The 20,383-nt window shown below is 43.2% G+C and overlaps 1 protein-coding gene across 1 annotated transcript in view; it reads right to left on the reverse strand.

Annotated features, from left to right (window-relative positions):
* Positions 1 to 20,383, reverse strand: part of LOC121624591 (ras-related protein Rab-26) — a 79,388-nt gene that overhangs the window by 33,342 nt on the left and 25,663 nt on the right. The window contains exons 3-4 of the mRNA XM_041962369.1: positions 10,678 to 10,719; positions 9,915 to 9,981 (exon numbers count right to left, since the gene is read on the reverse strand). Coding sequence (XP_041818303.1) covers positions 9,915 to 9,981; positions 10,678 to 10,719 — 109 coding nt within the window. The remainder of the gene's footprint in view (positions 1 to 9,914; positions 9,982 to 10,677; positions 10,720 to 20,383) is intronic.

Below are 20,383 nucleotides of genomic sequence, written 5' to 3' on the forward strand. Positions count from 1 at the left end.
CTGATAGACATACTGATGATAAGATCTATAACCTCGCCAAGAAACTGTAACTCTAGATGAGAAGGCAACTGTCCTAATGAGAGAGGCTGACTGTAAAGTGAACTTCTGTAGCTTTCTGTTATTTTGAAGCAGGGTGAAAACGCACACTGGGTTGCAGAGGTAATTAAGCCCTCACACGGGCGTGAAGACCATGAAAAACATGATAAATTTATTATGATTCATTTTTGTTTTTAATGAAATCCACCCAGCCTTTAATGACCAAGTACCATGTGCTTCACCTGACTGTAGCCAAAGCTAACAGTGTCTAACCACTTCCAAGAACTTAAACAGTGCTGCTGCATGACTCCTTGCAGTGTTGGTCAATCAGTCCATCGCTTTGATTCAAGCTGAAATCCCTCAACAACTATTTGAGGATTGCCGTGAAGTTTTGAGGAGACATTGACGCCCTGAGGGTGAATCCCACTGACTTTGGTGATCCTGGAACAACACCAGAACGTCAAGCCTTTCGTTCATCCTGTGTAGTATCTCAACAACTACCGGATGCATTTCCATGAAACTTTGTGCAGACATTAACGGTTCCAAGTATCGTCATCACTTTGGCGATCCTCTGACTTTCCCTCGAGCATATGTGGTTTGTAGTGAAATGTCTCAACAACTATTAGATAGAAGAGAGGAGGGATGCTGAGGTTGCTGCTGTCAGGTGGGAGAATAAAAGGGAAGAAAAGTTTGTTGCCCATACTGTCAAACCCACAGCTGGTTCTTCTCTCTTTTCTTTTTTTTTCACTACACAAAACCACCAGCATCACACACAACGCTCCTGTCGCCATGATTGACAGTTGATTCACCCGCCACCCCGACGACCTCTGAACTTGTGCGTGATTGTGCAATAAGACTTGCCATGATTGATCAGGGTCATACGTGTGGTCTTGCAAGTCAGCCAACCAAGACACCGCAAGAGTTTCTGGCCCTGTAGTCGTTAAATCTGACACAATGACCATCGTCAAAGACAGAAATATCATGTAGTCTGATCCCGGCATAATGAAAAAATAAAAACCCAAATCCCACAGCATGGTTTGACTCGGAGTGGCCCAAAGTGCCAATGGAAAAGCCTGAATATAGTATGGCGTGCGTCGGCTGTGTTTGTGTAATTACTCTCACTGCCAGAAGGGGCAGACAAGTGTTCCACATGCAGGTTCAATGGTTTGACTTTAGGAGTGACAACCATCTTTGCCATCAAAGTTCCTGTAGAGAAGCCAGGGCAGGAGGGGTTTGAGTTTGATGGAGTGAAGTGATCCATAAAGAGCACAGCCATCCATCATCTCTCAGATGATAATCTGCATCAATAATCACCGGCTGACCTTGGCTGCTCTCCTTCCCTTGAATATAAGTCACACAAACAAGTGATGCACACATACAAATGTAATAAACATCGGCCCGCAATGCGTTGTGAGGGTTTTAATGATTATGGACTTTCAAGTTTTTGAGTGACAGCAAAGAGAGAGGGGACTGAAAAAGGTTTAACCGGTAATGTTGAGGTCATACGGTACGTTACCAGGACACCTCAGCATCTTTCACAAAGGAGCACCGAGGGCAAAAAAGATGTAACATCAAAACAACAAATTCTCCTTTTCAGAAAGTAAGGATGGAAGTAGAATTCAGAGAACGCACAACGTAATGTGGAAAATAAAAGTGAAGACATATTTTTAGCTTTCTTTTTGACGCATCTAAGGAGGCGGCCTTCCTGATAGCTATAGGTGGTGTGTTTCAGAGCATTGGGGCATAACTGACAAAGGCTACATCCCAGATTTTCCTTGGGCTGCTGCTGGGAACCTTCCATCAACCAGCAGCAGATGATCGCAGTCTTTAATAGCCTAGCTGCAAAGTTTTGCCATTTATACCAACTCCAGCACCAAAGTCCCAGTAGACAACAGAACTTGTTTCCGCGTGTGTTTGTGTATGGGTTTAACAGAAGAAATATGATGCGTTCATTTTCAAAGTTTAGAAGTGTTATCGGCATTTTTTTTTTTTTCAAACTTTGTATAGAGTCTGGCTAGCAGTTTCCCCTTCTTCCAGTATTTCTGTGCTGAGCACCTGCTGGCCTCTGATTTAACGCACAGAGCTTCTGATCAAACTCTCATGAAGAAAGCAAGTAAGCACATTGCCCAAAACATCTGCTTCTATATGTAACTATTATCTAACTATTTAAGTACATTGAGCTGAAACTATTTATGTACTTTTACATTAGTAACATATTAAATCCAGTACTTTTACTTGTGAAGCCACTTGTTATAAATGAGAAGTTCCCTGTTGTAACATGGTAATGTGGGGTTACAGAAAGAACTTTTGCAAGCTCAGTTAGATGCAGACTAAAAATACTGCCAGAATATTTCCATATGTAATATTTCAACCCACAAATGGCAGTTAATAAGTTTCAACAGCCACTCTTCTGCTCCATTACTGCCTAAAAGCAAATCATTACTCCTCACCGCACCTGCTAATGAAAAGCCAGTGTGTGTGTGTGTGTGTGTGTGTGTGTGTGTGATATCTGACTGATGAGTCTCACTTTATTCCTTCAGGCAAGTTGCTACCCCGCGGCATTGATGTTACTGTACCGCAGAACGAGAGTGAGCGTCTGAAATTGCTACCAGCGTCCCCTCCTTCCATCACCTTCATGATTCCCGTGTCGGCCCCAGCAGCAGTTGTCATTGCCACCTCTTCTCCTAGCAAAGCACGGTCCACGGGGCTCCGTTCTACAGTCCCCATTTTCGAAATGATCAATCACAGCGACAAGTGAATACCTAATTCCCCGGCCGAGGTGACAGCTGAATCCGTAAATACATGAAGCACTTATTTTCAGATAAACCCTGAAATATGATTGATATTTAAAGATGACAAAGTGAGCTGAGATATCATATTGCGAAGGCAAAAGCTCAATGGAGGGTCTCAGCAGGTAGATAAGTAAATTTGCGTGCACACACACACACACACTCACACACCCTTCCTCTCTGCTCACTTCACACAGATGCCTAAGAATGAAGCCTCAAAAACGCCTTTGACTGTGACCTTGCACATCCATTTTAATATGCAGGAAGCAAGGTCGTAAAAAAAGTGTGTGCGCGGTCGCGCTCACGCATGCGCATGTGTGTAAGACAAAGCCAGAGAAAAGAGTCTGATGATGAATCGCACAGCTCAAGGCTCCCCGTGCAGTACAGCACTACCATCAACGTTTTGTTTCCAATTGCCGTTTCCCTCCTCTCCATCCATCTCCCTCCTCCTTTCCCTTTTTTCCCCTCCACCTTTTCTTTTCTATGATCTCCCTCACCCCCTCAGACTTTCTTGCCCTCCGCTCTTCACCTTTTCCACTGCCGCTGTCCATCCAGCTGGCCATGACGCCCCCCCCACAAGCGGCCCGTGACTGAGGTCTAACGCCGCTCATTAGTGACAGAGAGCAGTGGCCCAAGAAGACGAAATAGAGGGAATAAAAAATGATGCAGGCAGGATGGGATGAGTGGTGACATAATGAGGTAATGACACTGATTTAATATGCAATGGATGGTGCCTCTGTGGGTCCTACAGTTGTCATTTGTCACTACTTTTCTCTGCTCCTGGACCCTGTCTGTTACAGCTCATTCCTGGCGTGTTGGCAGAGCACAAACAGAGAACTAAAAGCTATTTCATGTTCACTCTGTGTTTTCATACTGAAGGTTATACAGCAGTGACATCGATCTTGTAAAACAGAGACTGAGTGATGGGTATCGATCACATTCTCATAGTGTGAAGAACCTGGAGCCACCACCACCACCACCGCTTTTTCAGAAAGTGAGCCTGTAGGCTACAACTCGATATGATTTTTTCCTATAATTATTTCACATTTCGGCAGATTTGCACCAAGAAAACTTAAAAAATGTGATTCTCAGGCAATTTCTGCAGCTACAAGAAGCACTTTTTATGCATGACTTCTGAGCAAGTTTTAGGGGCGTCAGCTTGTGTAATGATATCCTTGGAGAGCACACATCATTATGAATCTAAAAATATGTAAATCATGTCTGTGCGTTCAGCTTTGAGTGTAATTTTTAACCAAAACCGCAGCAATCGCGTGCTATGGGTTTTTATTTCTATTCAATTAAGCACCTGACTGTGCTGACCTTGCACAGTGTTTTTTAAACTGCCTTTACCTGTCCTTTAACTCACCTGTACCTCCCTTTGGGATGTGCGCCTCACGGTTTGAACCTCTGAAAGACCAATTAATTGAGACACTGGAATATTAAACATCAGTCCTCTTGCCATTTTTTATGACTTCCTTCTTCAATAAATCATCACAGAATTCCTTGGAAAATTAAGTCTGTTTATCTTAAGAAAGACCACTGTCAATAATACTGACTTCCTGGGTGCTCCTCTTGTGAAGCACACGAAAAGTTTTTACACGATTAGATGAGCTCAGTTTGTTGAGCTGCATGTTCCTCAGGCATTTTCTAAACTCTAAATGTATATTTGAAAGCTTAATAATAAGATCATTGAAAGGCCATTGGGTTAGGAATGTTTCACAGAAATAAGGAGAAATCCATCTATCAGTTGATTGGTTGGTTCAACACTGTGGTCCAAATTGGTAATACTGTTTGGATTTGTATGTGATGAAATTTTGCACAGGTATCCATGTTGCACAGGGGATGACTCATGACGACTTTGTGGATCCCCGACCAGCACCAGTATGAAGGGGGCATTAGTGGCTCTGTTTTCCTGATTACCATGGACATTGTGGTCTTTGTAAACTTTGGTGATGCCCTGATCGATTTTGGTTCTGTTCAAATACCAGCGAAACTAGTGACATTTCCACCAACGTCAACTGTACTCTTGTTGTGTTATTTTGCTTTGATTATAACAGTGATGAAGGGTTGACATTAGTTGGGTTGTCTTCGTAGCCTCTCAGACCCGCTAGCATGGCCACAGTCTCATACTGCCCTACTTAACCAGTCTTTAGCACATGGCACATTAGCATTCAGGGTGAGTTCAACTCCACTTTTGCTGTTTAAACGGCACATAATCTGGCCACAAAGCAAGCTGCAAGGCACAAAAGTGCATTTACTGACTTAATTAATCAGTGTTTTGGTTTTGGGTGAAACATTAATTAAACCAAACCAGAGTGTCAGCTCCCATTCCCTTTAAAAGCCAGGTGTGCTTGTACCTGTGGTATTGCTATTTACATGGTGGATTCAGCAAGTTGGAGAAGTGAACGGTTTTCTGCTGAGGAAACGGATCAACTCATGGACAAAGAGGGATTGCGCAAGCCGAGCATCCACAGGATCCACTGGAATCCCCCAAAGCTCCCTGAGGTGAAGCGGGCGATCAGGGGATCTAACTATCTGAATAATGCAGCCTTTAAATAGCAGGAAAACACTGCGCCACTGACTTCAGAGCAGGCGTTTGTTGGTCAATGCTGGGATCATTTTCAACTGCCTACCTTTTCACACATCTTTTGAAGATCAACACACCCATGGGCGCACAGGTGGCTGAAGTACTTTTGCTACTTACACAACGTGGGCGCCGGGTGCGACAACAAATGACAACTATGTCAATGGCGCTTGCTCTGTGCCACTCTACACCAGGTGTGAGACAGGTGAGACTTTTTTTTTTAGTCCAATCCTCTGTATCCTTGTTGCATGAGGGTTGATGGAAAATGGAGCCTGAATTGATTCCACTAAATGTAGCAGTTACTGTCTAATCAGTGACACACAACATAAATATTCAGCTTTATGAAATATTCACATCTCTACAGCATTCTCAAAAAAAAAGAAAAAGAAAAACTGGTGTGTGGTTTCAAAGCCGAAGTCCCGTCCTCACCCAATAGGTAGCAAAGAGAAGGCGATGAAGGCCATTATAGAGAAATGAAGCAGCCAAAGCACCTCGTTCTGAAAAATAAAGCCCGAGCAACCCTTTTTAATCATAAGCCACCATTTGGAGCAGTCTCTGTAATGCAGCCATTACCTGTGCCATGGAATCTATTGACTCTCTCATTCTGTTTCTTTATATTCATCACGCTGGCTGGTTTGCAGTAAGGCAACGGGAAAGGACATTTCAAGCTGAAATGTCCATCATTTGCAGACGTGTTACAAAGTGACTGATCACCCAGAGTTAGAGGAAGTGATGGTGTTTTTTCAGGGACAGTGAATCCTCAGGAATACGTGCCTGCACAGCGTTTGAGTGCATCTAAGTCCATGACGGGGTTGGAAGAAAACCACTCACTCTCTTGCATCACCTGAGCACTCTTGATAACCTTGAGCTCCATTCTTCTTTAATTCCTTTGTCCTCGTTACGGTGCGCTGCCTTCCATTGAAGCATAATGCCACTTTATTACAGGCCGAGCTTCAATTGAAAGCTCCACAATGGTTTCACTCTGCCCTCTTATTGATCCTTCCCTCCTGCTCTTCAGGAGTTGATTTGTGCATCCTGCCCTTTGTCTCCACAGTTTTTCCGGCCTCGTGGCTTGATTCCACCGGGCATTGCTGCTTCACTTTCCAGTTTCGTCCGCGTGGCTTCGCAGCCCACTGCGAGCGTTTCAGAAGCAGAGCACTTTGCCTGCCTGATTTCATTGGCTTGGATTTAGTTGTTTTGGTAAATTTTCAGTCACACTTGTGCTTCTACCATGGGTAAGTAGGCTACGTAGTAAAATATTTTCCTTAATTCTCTGTTTGAACTGTTTATTGTTGATACACAATCGAGGGTCTGCACCAGGAGTTTTATTTTGAAAATTGATCAGATTCTCTATGACATTCCTGTGTCTGGCTCGATCTGGTCTGTGTAGCTTGATGCAGCTTCCATCAAAGTGAACAAATTGCGTATTCTCCACAGAGCAGAGCAGGGAGCCGCTTCTGAAATGCATCAAGATACTTCTGGTGGAATCACAAATATCGTATCGGAAGGTTGCGATCAGCTCCTTTTTGTTGACTGCTTTGCTGCTCTGGACTTCTCGCTTCCTTTCTTGATTTCATAAATTAAGTTTATCTTGAAATGTCTCCATCTTTCACCCTCTCCTCAGGTTTCTATCTCTCTCAATACCCCCCATCGTATTTTATGTCTCTATGTCTCTCCTTCCTGTCTACCACCCTCTCGTTACTCGTCTCTTCCATTAAGTTTGCTTTTTCTCTTTTTCAGCACCCTGTGGTTTCGCTCCATGTGGTGGAAATGACAAACTGTCAGGTCCGCTGAGGACAGGGGGAAAAAGAAGTCTGTGGCTGGTTTCTGGACCCAGCTGGACCTTCGTGGAGCCCTTTACACCAGATGGGCCTGACAGATTGCACTGGGCTCACAGCAGCCACCAGCTCATTTGCACTGATTGTCTGGATCTCTGTGCTCTCTCATTAAGGGCTTAATGACAGCCAAGACTGGGGCCAAAGCCGAATAAAACAAACATCAATAGCCGTCTAGAGTCACAGTTTCACTTCCGCCTTCTTGTCACAGAACGTTCACGGTCTTCAGAGGATGAATCCTGTGGACTTTGTTGATACCCTGACTTTTCATCTAGCACTATCTGCAGGTCATAATTTTCACTCATCCTGTAAAATGTCTCAACAACTAATTGAGAGATTGGCAGAAATTGTTCTACAGACATTCGTGGATCCCAGGTGATATATCCTGATGTCTTTGGTGATCACCTGACATTTCCTCTATCGCCATCACAAGGGTGACATTTATGGTTTTGAGGAAAATTACTTACACAATTAGAAAAACTGCAGTGACATTTGGTACAAACACGTTCCCCTCAGGGTGACTGTAATAACTTCATAATTGCAATAATTCAACATCAAACTCTCTCGGTCAAGCTCGGTCAAACTCTTTGGTTAATGGCCTATATTATGTGTTTGATGATAATTAGCAAACACAAGCTAGTACAGTGAATATTATACATGCTAAACATTGGCATGTTAGCAGGCTTACGTTAGCACAAGTCAAAGCACCACTGTGCATAAGTAGAGCCACACAGAGCCGCTAGCATCGCTGTACAAGAAGTACAGGTACAAGGAATAAACAAGATCTTACTAAGGTAAAGCTTTGGTTTACAACTTGGGAAACAATATTACTAGTATGACAGAACTTCAAGGATAAGAACAAGCCTGTAACTGGAACAGGAATTTCCCTCGAACATCCCAAATTGCAAAAAACTGCATCAGTAAACACAGAGTGATACTGAACATACGTCAGCCTCCAACAGCCCACAAAGCAAACATTTATTTATAAGAAATGACAATGGATTGTGACTCATTTGTTGTACAATCATCTATTTTAGCTCGAGCAGTGACATAAGCGAGAGTCTGGAGATGTCCCCGTTTCTCTGACAAGCACTGGCAGACCGTTCACTGGACGGCCTCATTGGGACTTGTGGACAATTCTCAATTTCACACCTTATGTGCTTAAATCTTTTTCTTAACTAACAGCAGATGGCGGTGGAGCTGTTCAGCGGCAGGAAACTTTGGCTGTGGCGAGGAGCTCCAAAGAAATATCTGCGACTGAGAGAGCGGAACATATGTGCTTGGCTACAGCTTCATGCGGAGACGATGAAAAGTAACAAATACTCGAAAGAAAAATGCAAGTCTGCATAATTAGTGATTCTGGGGCAATGCATGTCACTTACTAATATGGATGTGTGAATCACGTATTAACAACAACTACAGACCTTATTCTCTACACTTTTTAAATGCTGAACTTTTTGCAGTGTTTTTTTTTTCCAGAATGGATGTGCCATGCTTTGGAATGTCGATCTGAGGCTGAGGCGCTATAATTGTTGAGTCTTTTTTTAGACATCGATCTTGCTCACTTCTGCCAGTTGATGCTCAGAAACGATGCAGAGCCCTTCACATTCCAAAGTCTGACTCACTAAAAACTGTCCATTAGTTCAGAGGAACTGACAGCTTTTGTGACAGCTGCATGCCGACTGCTTCCTCTCCCCTGGTCCTGCACATCAGGCTGAATGAGCTTTATTTAAAAGTCAGTAAGAGACGGACAACTTGAAGGAGATGGTCTGAGGCTCCCCGGGCGCCTTGTTAAAGATCAGCAAGGGTAAACTGTTGCACTGACAGATCAGAATAATAGTGGGCAGCTGGCCAGCCACACACACCCTCTCTCACACACACACAGTCCTCCAGAAACACTGACTCAGAAAGAAGGAAAAAGCACACACGTGTAGTTACGGGCAACGAGATGCAAATCAATACATGTATCAACCCATTAAAACACATTTACACACTTACAAATCTGTGCACACATGCAATCATACACACACACACACACACTCATACATACTCATTATGATGCTATTTCACATGCTAATCAACAGATTTGTGTTCGAGATAATGCCTGCACGGCTGTGTGTGTGTGTGAGTGTGTGTTTCACAACACCTGCTCATACAGGCTGGCCCGAGGCACACTGCTATCTGCGCTCAGCAGGGTTGTTCGAGGTATAACAGCCGCGCACACGTACGCGCTCACGAGCACACACATGGGAATAGCTCAAAGCTGTCCCACCCCCCACTGTGTGAGAGGCAGGCTCATTTTCCCACCCAGTGGTTAGCCTCTCGCTTAAGGGAACCTACGCATCGCAGAGCCACCGGTGAATGCTTTCTCACACACACACACACACACACACACACACACACACACACACACACACACACGCACGCACGCACGCACGCACGCACACCAGTCGATCAAATCAGCTGCAACTTGAGTGTTTTCCGCGAACCCAACAGGAAAGAGGGCGCGACAGGGAGACTGCCGGTGTCAATCACACATTTGAAGAAGACAAGGGCAATGGCACGTCAGTCAGAACAGTGGGGCTGCGTCAGGAGGGAATAAAAGGGGAAGGGGAACGATGTCAGTCACAATCACACTGACTCACACTGACAAACACAGAGGAATCCTACCGTTAGCGTCACGGTAGTAAGCATGTGTGACACTCCGGAAACGCTCCTGTCCGGCCGTGTCCCAAATCTGCGAGGGAGCAACAAGAGGACATGTTCATCATTATCATCACCTTCAATTACCATAACACTGAGCACGTCTCTGAGAGCTTTTATTTTTTCATAAACCCCCTCCTCTGTACAACGCTGTCAAAAAAAAAAAAGGTAGAGAAGAATCCTTGCAGTACCGTCTAATGTTTGAAATTTTCACTGTTAGTCGTCGTTAAAGGGCACACACGCCCGCAAGTTTCATTAAACTCATTTCTGGTAAATCACCTGAAATATCACACCTGACAGATTAAAGACGAGGCACATGAAGGGAGAGGGAACGTGACTGTTGTGTAATTGAAGGGGAAAACTCATTAGACGGTATCTAATGCTGTTTTTGAATGACAAGGGTTCATCTGCATCTCTGTCTGCCCCCTCGCTGATAACTTCCAGGCTTGATAATCTGATGGAAAGTCTGCTGGTCCCTTTAGTGTCTTCAGTCAGGCAGAGCAGCAGGCTAATTGACTGATAGAGATTAACTAAGGCCTCATTAAGTCATCGTTTGGGCTTCTTTGCCCCCCCAACAGCAGGCAATGAAGATGTATGGGAGGTATTTATGCCATGGGAAGCTATTGCTGGTGATTATTAAAAAGAACACACACGTAACCCCACTTTGACAAAAGACTCTCCATTTAAGTAGACTAAAAGATCAAAGATAGAGATGCATGGATTTCCTTACCTGCAATTTCACCTTCACAGCGTCAATGCTCATTACTTTATTCTGAAAGACAAAGAAGGCAAATTAACATTATTGCAAATTTGCAGACAAAGAATGCAAGGCAACAGTAACAGAGCAGTAAACACTCCAAAAGACACTATATAAAACAGTACAGAGGCATCAGAACCAGACTAAATGATGCTTTCAGGGGCTGCCAAAGGGGAATGGTCTCTTATTTTGAAAAGCAAGTCCAGTGACGTATGGCTGTATGACAGTTGGCTGTTTGTGACCACAGTTGATGTAATAAGGACTTGGCCTCTCTTGGCGCTCTTCTATCACTGTGATGTTGTCAGCACGCTGCACTGTCGATGCCAATGTACACACACGTACACAGACACACACATACCTTTTGTTACGACGAAGACCTTTGTTTCAGGGAGTTGCATCATTTACCAACACCATGGCTACCAAGCAATTTAGCATGGTGCGCAAACTTACACACACACACACACACACACACACACACACACACACACACACACACGCACACACACACACACAATAGCTTTTCAATACCTCTGCGATATCTTTTAATGAGGGGAGTAATTGGCTGTAGGGATCTTTTCGAAATCAAGGGGATGGTCACCGGCTGCAGCAACTCCTGCATTATTTTCAACTACACTAATAGATAGAGAGCAGATCTAACTTTGCTACGTAACACTACAGGGGATGTGATAAAATTGGCAAACAAGATAGACGAGCTCACAGCCTCGGTCAGCACCCAGCGGGAATATCAGCAAACCTGCCGAATGTGTTTCACAGAGATACGAGCGAGGATGTGTCGAGGAAGCAGGTTTCCAACTGGTGCACGTGCAAAGTGTGTCTTTCTCTGCATTTCAAACATGTTTTGTTCTGCTATTGTGAAATGTTTGAAATCCAACACACATTAATGTCCATCAGATGCTTGCTGGGATGCTCCTGCCGTGCGTTGATGATGATCTCTCGGATGATGTGGGCACTTCATACAGTACATTCACTCCATCCTAACAGTTATCCAATATCTGGCTCTCTGGAGAAGAAGTTCTGCATGCAAATGCTATGGGTGAATATACTCTAAAGTTCCCCGGTTGATTAGAAGCAGAATTTGCTCTTCAGTAACGCTCTTTGAGGCCTCTGTGGGAAAAAAGATGAAGACCTTGCACAGCTCTCCTACTGCAGGAGCACAGTCAGCTGCTTTTTGTAACAGATGGAAAAATCCAACAAAAGCTGTTTACACAGTGAGTCACTATGAGCCTTAAATCACTCCTAAATGGGAAGACGATGGCTTCAAGGACTAGTAGAGAGGAAAATTCTAAAGTCTGACACTTACAGCTTAAATTGACTATTCGCTAAACCCTTCCCCAAACAGCGATTGTCCAGTCATAGCATAGCAACCATAACTGGGCACAGCAGAAATGTTGAGCTTTGGATTTCTCCATTCAGTCTGGTGAAGCAGTGTGCATGGGACTCTATTAATAGTGCTACTAGGTGACTTTTTCTTGCTTTCTAAGATCAAAAACACAACAGTGAAAGTCTGAGGAAAGGATTAAACAGTGTGTTTGTATGCTCAAATGTAAGCTGCAAGTAGAGCATATTAACAGTGACCAGGATTGTCCCAGTTTCAAGTCCCAACAGATTAAATGTAGTGGTTTTCAATACTGACTGCAAAATTGTCCTGGTTTTCACCACAATTTAAATAATAATTAGAATACTGTACCTTTTAAGTGTTTACATATTTTATTATTATGCTCAGACCAATTCATTATTACCTAACTTAGTATAAAGACTTAAACAATGCAGAATGCGTCTCAAGTCAACGCTGTCTGTTTGTGTGTCAATCAATCGATATGGAGTCATCAAGGCTGCTGCTAGTTTATAGGTGTCACAGGCTCTGATGCTTTCAGCTCCTTCTGACAGAACCTGTCAGCATGCTAACAGTTAGCTGTCATGCTGCAGAGAAATTTGGTCTTACTGTTACCTTCTTTAAGTACCTGGTAATGAATATACGGCGTTCATGGTGTCCGAGGTGTTGACAATAATTGTCCCCATCCCGATAAGAACGCCTGTGGATGCACATGCATGAAGGTGCGCTACAATTAGGTGTCTTGGTTTGAGGGTTAGAAAATATGGCCACCTGAAGCATGTTCAGTGATAGTTTATTACTCCTAATGGTAACTGGTCTTTACCTCCAAGACCAAGAAGCACATCATCACCTAACAACTTTACATTGGTTCATAAGGTTCCAGTTTATAGTTCAGAAAATCCCTGTTCACAACTTGTCCATCCACTGGGAAGTATTTCACCACTGTGTGGAAGCTGGTCCTGGATGCTATTAAAGTTTAAGCTAAGCTCTTTATTGGAACAGTCCAAGCCAGCCTTACACGAGATCCTGTTACATTTGCCAGACTCATCTGTTAGTCCTCTTCCTCGAAACCTTTTCTCTTGTTATGCTAAAAGTAAAACATACCATCTGAAAATCCGCTGTTTGAATGTAGGCTTAGCCAATCACGATTAACTCTGTCACCATTATCACTGTAACTACATATGTGCCGTGCAAGAGCTGAAAGCTGAAAGGCGCAGAAAACACAACTAACGTGGGTGAGGATTAGTGAATATTAAATCACACCTGAGAATTGAGAATCTGTGATAAGCACAGCCATCGAGGCACTTCCCCTTATCTGAAGCTTCTGAACATCCAAAACCAGAAAGGCACATTTTAAAACCAACTTCCACCATGCTTCACCGTGGGAACATGCAGACGCCATCCGTTCACCTTCTCTGTGTGTCACAAAGTCAGGGCGGTTCAAAACAAAAACAAAAACCTCAGTAGATTTCCACTGGTCTTATGTCTTATGTATTCGTATTTCTTGGGCCAAGCTTCATGTTGGTCTCCCTCAGTGGTGGTTTATATGCAGCAATTTGACCAGGCCTGGCTCCTGCAGTCTCCTCTGAACACTTGATGTTGAGATGTGTCTGCTACCTGAGCTCTGTGAACCATTTATGTGGCCTCTAATCTGAGGTGCCTTTCATTGGCGATCTCTGGGGCTGCTGACTATAATGACTTTATCTTCTACGACAGCGGTAACTCTTGGCCTTCCTCTCCTGAGGTGGTGCTGATGAGAATCAGTTTCATCATAGTGTTAGAGGGTTTTTGTGTCTGCACTAGACGATGCATTCAGAGTTCTTGAAATTTTCCGGACTGATTGACCTTCATGTCTTTAAGTCACGATGGACTGTCGTTTCTCTCAGTTAAGCAGTTCTTGATATAATATTGATTACAACAGGTGCTGAAAAGGGCTACACCAACACAATCTCAAACACATTAAAAAGGGAAAGAAGTCCCACAAATGAACTTTTGACAAGGCACACCTGATAACTGAAAAGCAGTCCAGGTGACTACTTCATGAAGCCGGTTAAAAGAGTGCCAATACTGTGCTGAGAGGCCATAGAGGTAAAAGGCGGCTACTTCGAGAAATCTAAAACATATAACAGAATATTTGCTTTGTTCGTACTGTGTAGTTTACTACATGATTCCATATGTGTTATGCCATACTTTTGATGTCGTCAGTACCAATCAACTATGTAGAAAACAATGAAAAGAAAAGCCATTGAATGAGAAGGTCTGTCCAATGTGTGTGTCCCTCCCTAGACCCAATAATGTGAACACAATGACAATACCCACAAACCATGAGACCAGAGCTGAAGATACACATACATCCTGCGGGCGGAAATTAAGGTTAAATTATTTTACATTTTCTCTTAGTGTCCTGTAGAACCAAAAAGTAGACTGTCCACATGCTGACCAATAGTTACTGTTGATGTTTGCCGAAATTTAAGACGTGAACAGGAAGATGAAAGCTGCTGTCAGGTCTTTCTCTTTCAAGAAACCAATAGAGCAAGAAAGATAATATGACAGGAAGAAAATAGCAGATGCACAGGACAGATCCTTTAGGTTTCATAAAAACAGGAAAGGAGCGGGCAGCAGAAAACACCTGATAGCCTGCCCAAGTCTCAACAGCAGAGAAATTGAAGTTATGATTGCTTCTCACTCGCAGATGAAAAAGCAGAACCTCCTCACTCTCACTAACACAACTAACCACAGACAAGAAGACCTCCACTGTAATAAAAGATATAGACTGAATATACAGTAAGACAAAACACACACAAACACCCACGAGCGCTTTAATTATCCTGAATTGAATTTCTGCAGGCAAGTTTGAAGCGGATTGGACTTTAAACCTGAGGAACAAATCACAGGCTGGGAAAGCCCTGCAGGCGGTTCTACAAGTTCTCCAAGTGGCTCAGCACAGTCGAACTATGAAAACAAGCTAATCACAAGTGCAAATATGCCTTATTGTTGAATCACCTGCAGCAAAAGTTCCTTTTGGTTTAAGCCCACTTCACTGCTTTGCACTTAGACCGCAGAGCCAAAGGCTACTTTGATGAGCTTGAAGCCTTGAGCAACAGGCCAATTCTCCAACAACAAACTTTCCCTCATTCTTAATGCATTTCATCCATATTGCATGGGGTGTTGGGAGTTACAGTTAGCTTACCTTACGAGTGGGAAACACTTAACATCGTCTAAGCCTTATTTGCTGCATTTCCACAGCGCGATACTCTATGAACGCCTGAAAGGAGTGACTGCTCAAGGACGGGCCCTGGAAGCAAACAATGACATTTGCAGTGTGAAACAGTTTATGCCCAAAGAAGCTTGCGAGAAGCATCCTACTACGTCATGTGAGATTCACATCACTGAAAACTCCCAACATTATCAGAATGAAAAGACGAACACTAAACCTCCCCCAAAAGCAGTTAATTACATCAACCATGGAGTCTGCTGTATCCAACCTCCCTTCGGCCGTAGCCTTTTCTACTTCTACTACGTCTTTCTTTTTTCTCTATTTTTGTGTGAGCATTGAATTACTGATTGCTGTAGGGATGTAGAGAGGATTTCAAGAAATATATGAACAATGCTTCGAAAAATACATTACATACATTACTCTAGATTTAAGAAAGAAGTACATTTAATTGAAACTGTGATCTTTTCCTAAACTAAACCAAGTTGTTTTTGTGCCTAAACCAAACCAAACCTTAGCTACAGTGTTGGGATTGTTTTGTGCTCAGAAAAATGATGTTCTGCAGATTGACTTTCAAGTCCTTCCTCACAATATTACAAATCACTGTGCATGTTTTGGCATCTGATAAACCTTCAAACTCACTGTCTTAAACTGCACTGGACTGTGGTCATTTTACATTGAAGCAACAAGCCCTCACGAGCGCGGCCTCTTGAATCTTTTTCTAAACACAGAGTTGTTTCGTCTGAGCTCCCACTTTTGGGTTCAAAGCCAGACGCTTGAATTGCCTTCTACCAAGCATCTGCAAAGCCACGACCAGGGGTCAGAACAAACTGCAGCCCTTTCATTTTGTACCCGTCACCAGGAGAACCGGGAGGTTAAGTCCACTTAGCTTTGCTAACCTCACACTGCACCAGAAAAAGACCCACACAAAACCCTTGTCTGACTGCATCCCAAAGAGAGGAGAAGGCAGGGAAGGGAGACCATTACATCCCTGTCAATCCCTGAAAAACAGGAGAGGTGAGAGCACTGACAAACCAAACAACCCACATTCAGATTTACACGGCAACGAAAACAGCGGGAAACAAAAAAAAAACAAAAAAAAAAACACACGATTGAACGGGGAGTAACTCTCAGTCCCCAGTTTCCCAAATGTTTTGCACAGTCCTAGAAAAGATCCAGCTGAAATTTCAAGAAATCAGAGAGGTAGAGTGTCGATCCCAACAGCGAAGTGTGAATATCCTCTAACAATAAGCAGCTAAGGGGGCTCCCAAGGAAGCAGTACCCAACCAGCCAGCCAGTACATAGGCAAAGCTAAGCCCACTGTGAATGAAAGCATGTATGACACGACTCTTCATTGGGGAACTTATGGGGACCATGCTCAATATTGTCATTCACAGTGTTTCACTTGAGTTTCCAAAACTAGAAATGACAATCATATTTTACAGAGAACCAATAGCAATAAGTGTGGCACTGTGGGTAACGGAAAAACAACTGAAGTTGAATAAAAATGTGGCTTTTACAGGTGCAGCTATTCCAAATCCATTTGCTGCTGCACTTTGGCTCCACCACCAAGGGGAAGCGTTAGCACTCTATTCAAGCTGTCCAGGCACAGATGTTTCAGGGCTTTCAACCATTAGAAGTAACCAGTAACGGCTGTGGGAGTCACTGGAGGCTTGTTGTTGCAGCATGCAGTTTTATTTAGCTTCTTTTATGCAACTGGAATGACTGTGTTAATGTCTGACGGATTCAGGACTAACAGGGATTGAAGCTGGAGTGTTACGGTGGCACGCCGTGTTACTAATGTTTTACTTTACACTGGAGCAAAGATGTTAGCGGCGCTGTGTGTAGGCTGGGTGTTTACATAACTCCACAGCGTCATCCTGCAGAATGCTTCGGCTTTGATGTGAAGGCTATCAGCTATCAAATTTTATTCATTATTGCAGCCTGTAAATTATGTTGATTTGAATTGACCTTATCAGCAGGACCAGCCATTACCACCTCTTATGCAGTCTTTTCTCTGTTATACTGAGTGAATGTCTTTGTCATTATTTTTCAACAGGATCACTGATTAAACATTAAATGCAACTAATAATAAGAATCTACAGCTTCATTTGGCACTCACACTGAATCTGCAGTCTCATATCTACAGTGTTGCTGAACTGGGAAAACAAACAGGAGTGGGACGAAGACGTGCTGCATTCGTCAAGAGTCTCAGAGGAGGAGATCAGTCCTCAAGGCCAAACATTCTCAGAGTAAAAGCATGTTATTATCTCTGTTAACCTTGAAAATGACTGTTATCTCAGGAGATGATGTTCTAGCAGAGACACACACACACACACACACACACACACACACACACACACACACACACACACACACACACACACACGTTTGATGGCTGGAAGATGTTCATTGATGACAATAAGCTCGATCAAGATACAATTTTGTCAAAATGCAGTGATTTGTTAGTTTGTTTCGACTGACTTTAAGCAGGATGCAAAAAGAGAGCTCATGCAACGCTGATAATTGTGTCATTACAAACAATTTTCCCAGTAATTAAATCTTTGATAGCTCTTAATGTGCCTCAGATAATGTGCAGACCCATTCATTTTCCACATGAATTCATAACTTCAATATTTATTTATTGAAAATTGTGCAGTGAAAGTAGTTGAGAGTTCGACTGTATGTCGATTGGAGACGTGCCTCCATCACAATGTCTGTCATTCCACCGGTTTGGTGGAGAACACATCTTACGGCACACTGTATTTCTGAACGAACATTCATGGTCCCCATAGGACTCCAGCCAACTTTGCTGATTCCCTCACTTTTCTTTCGGCGGCATCATCAGGTCAAAATGTGGGATGCAGCACTGTTTGACAGGGAAAATCTAACCCCTATAAATGAATAATGAATGAATGAATAAATCAATTAATGAATACATATTTGTGGGGTAGTGGACTTTTATTTATTTATATACCAGTAAGCAACAGTCTGTACGGCCACTGTGGTTTCAACTACCCAACTGATAACACTTACAGTGGTGATTCTGCCTGTAAAATATGAACATTTACATTGATACTTTAAAGTCTCAAATATTTTGTATGAAATAATTTAAATGTTCATTACTAAATGCACGATAATCCTCTACATCATCAGGACTGTGTGGTGTGATTTGATCAGATTTGATTGACAGTGGACTGGTGACATACAGTAAATCGACCTTGCAGCTGTCATCACATTCTGGGTCACATATTGATAAACGCTGACTGGTGCACAGATATAGGCGACGTGACCTTTTTCCAAATAGGCCCCTGCCCACTCCACACCAGCTCGAAAAGCACAGATAAAACCAAAAACAGAAAAACCTTCTCAGGCGAATCAGCCGAAACTCGGGGTTCAGGTCCCCCCAGCCACCGTGCATACTCTCCATCACGCAGTGCTTGTTTAAAGAGAATGTCAGCTGTTCTGAATGGTGCGCCCATTTCCCTTTGGTGCCTCGTCCTAAAAAATAAACCGAGTGAGAGGGTTCAATCGGGAGCTGTGGAAATCAATGTTAAGAGTTGACACAAAAAAAGTCTTGAGTCATATTTTCTAAGGTGTGTGTGTTGGCTGATAAGCATGGCAGCAGTAAAGTGGCAGATTATGGAGCGGGCTTTGACAGTTCTGTGGTGCGCTGTGCAGTGCAGACACCCACACACTGCACGCATGCACACACACACACGTACAAACTGCAGTAAGTAAGGAAGGCCAACAAACGCATATTAGATGACAGCTACAGAACAGTATCTGAAAGACAAAGGACACGTGACAGCTACAAAGACACGAAGACAACACACGCGCAGGCAAAGAATAAACTCATAAATACTTACACACAATGCTGAGCTATTGACAAATGACCATTAATATTCAACAGCAGCCGTAAGCATCAGACAGCTCTAAGCTATCTGTCAATCAGCCTGCCAGCTTGGCCAGCCCTGACTCTGAATATATACAGGATGAGTAATCAGGACTCACAAGACGTCCTCCAACTGAAAACAGGACAAAACTTACCTGAAGCTCACTGACAGACTGATGCATTATAACATAAACAATTTCCTATGGCCTTATTATTCTATCTGTAATATGCTTTAGTGATGAGCAGAAGCACTGGCACAGTCTCTGCGACAGTGTAACGTGTATTCAGCATGAAGACTGTTGTAAAACCGTATCAACACAATGGGTGAAAACAATGAGTTTTCCCAGTCAACAAACGCTGCACGAATGCTGCGACTCCTTCCCAATAGGCATTTTGTTTTTGCATCTTTCCGACAGGTTCGATGTGTCACGGCCGAGCGCGCTGAAGGGTTCAAAAACAAAACAGCTGCATGGAGCGATGACAGATAAATATCTCGAGGTTAGGAACTGTTCGGCAGATAGCGTGACACGTCCGCACCGGCTGCACAGGGGGAGCTGCACATCTGCACCTGGAGGCTTGCTGTCGCCGTGAGGTTGCCAGGCAACTAGCGGAGACCTCAGAAAGTGACAGTGCCCGGCAAAGAAATAGTCCCGCGCCTAATCCCCCCATTAAAAACCACAAGGTGTGATTTTTACACTTTGCACGGATCAAACAAACATGATATATGCTGTTTATTAGTGAGCTTTGCTAAGCTAAGCTTACAGTCTGGCTTTATAGTTCGTGCTCAGACATGATAGCAGTCATTTTCTTATTTGACTCTCTGCAACTCAGTGAATGAGAGGATTTCCCATCATGTCTGATGATTCTATTCAGCCGATATGTTCATCCACAGTACTGCTGCACTGCAAGCAGCTCTCACAGCCTAATATACAACATCAATTTGCCCTGCAACTAACGATTATTTCCATCAAATAGCCTGCGGATGGTTTTCTCCATTCGCTGATTGACTGATGATGAAACATCAGAACATAATTTGATGCCAATATTCAATTAAAAACAACAATGAATCTTCAAATGATTTTTCTCATTTTGATTTAAGAATGATCTAAATGATTCGTGGCTTATTGGAATCTACTAACACATATAGACTGGAGAGAAACAGGCTTGAAGGATTAAAACCGTCACCATTACAAAATGTAAAGTGGAGGTGAAGCCC

This window comes from Chelmon rostratus, chromosome 21 (assembly GCF_017976325.1).
Source record: "Chelmon rostratus isolate fCheRos1 chromosome 21, fCheRos1.pri, whole genome shotgun sequence".
Taxonomy (NCBI): domain Eukaryota; kingdom Metazoa; phylum Chordata; class Actinopteri; order Chaetodontiformes; family Chaetodontidae; genus Chelmon; species Chelmon rostratus.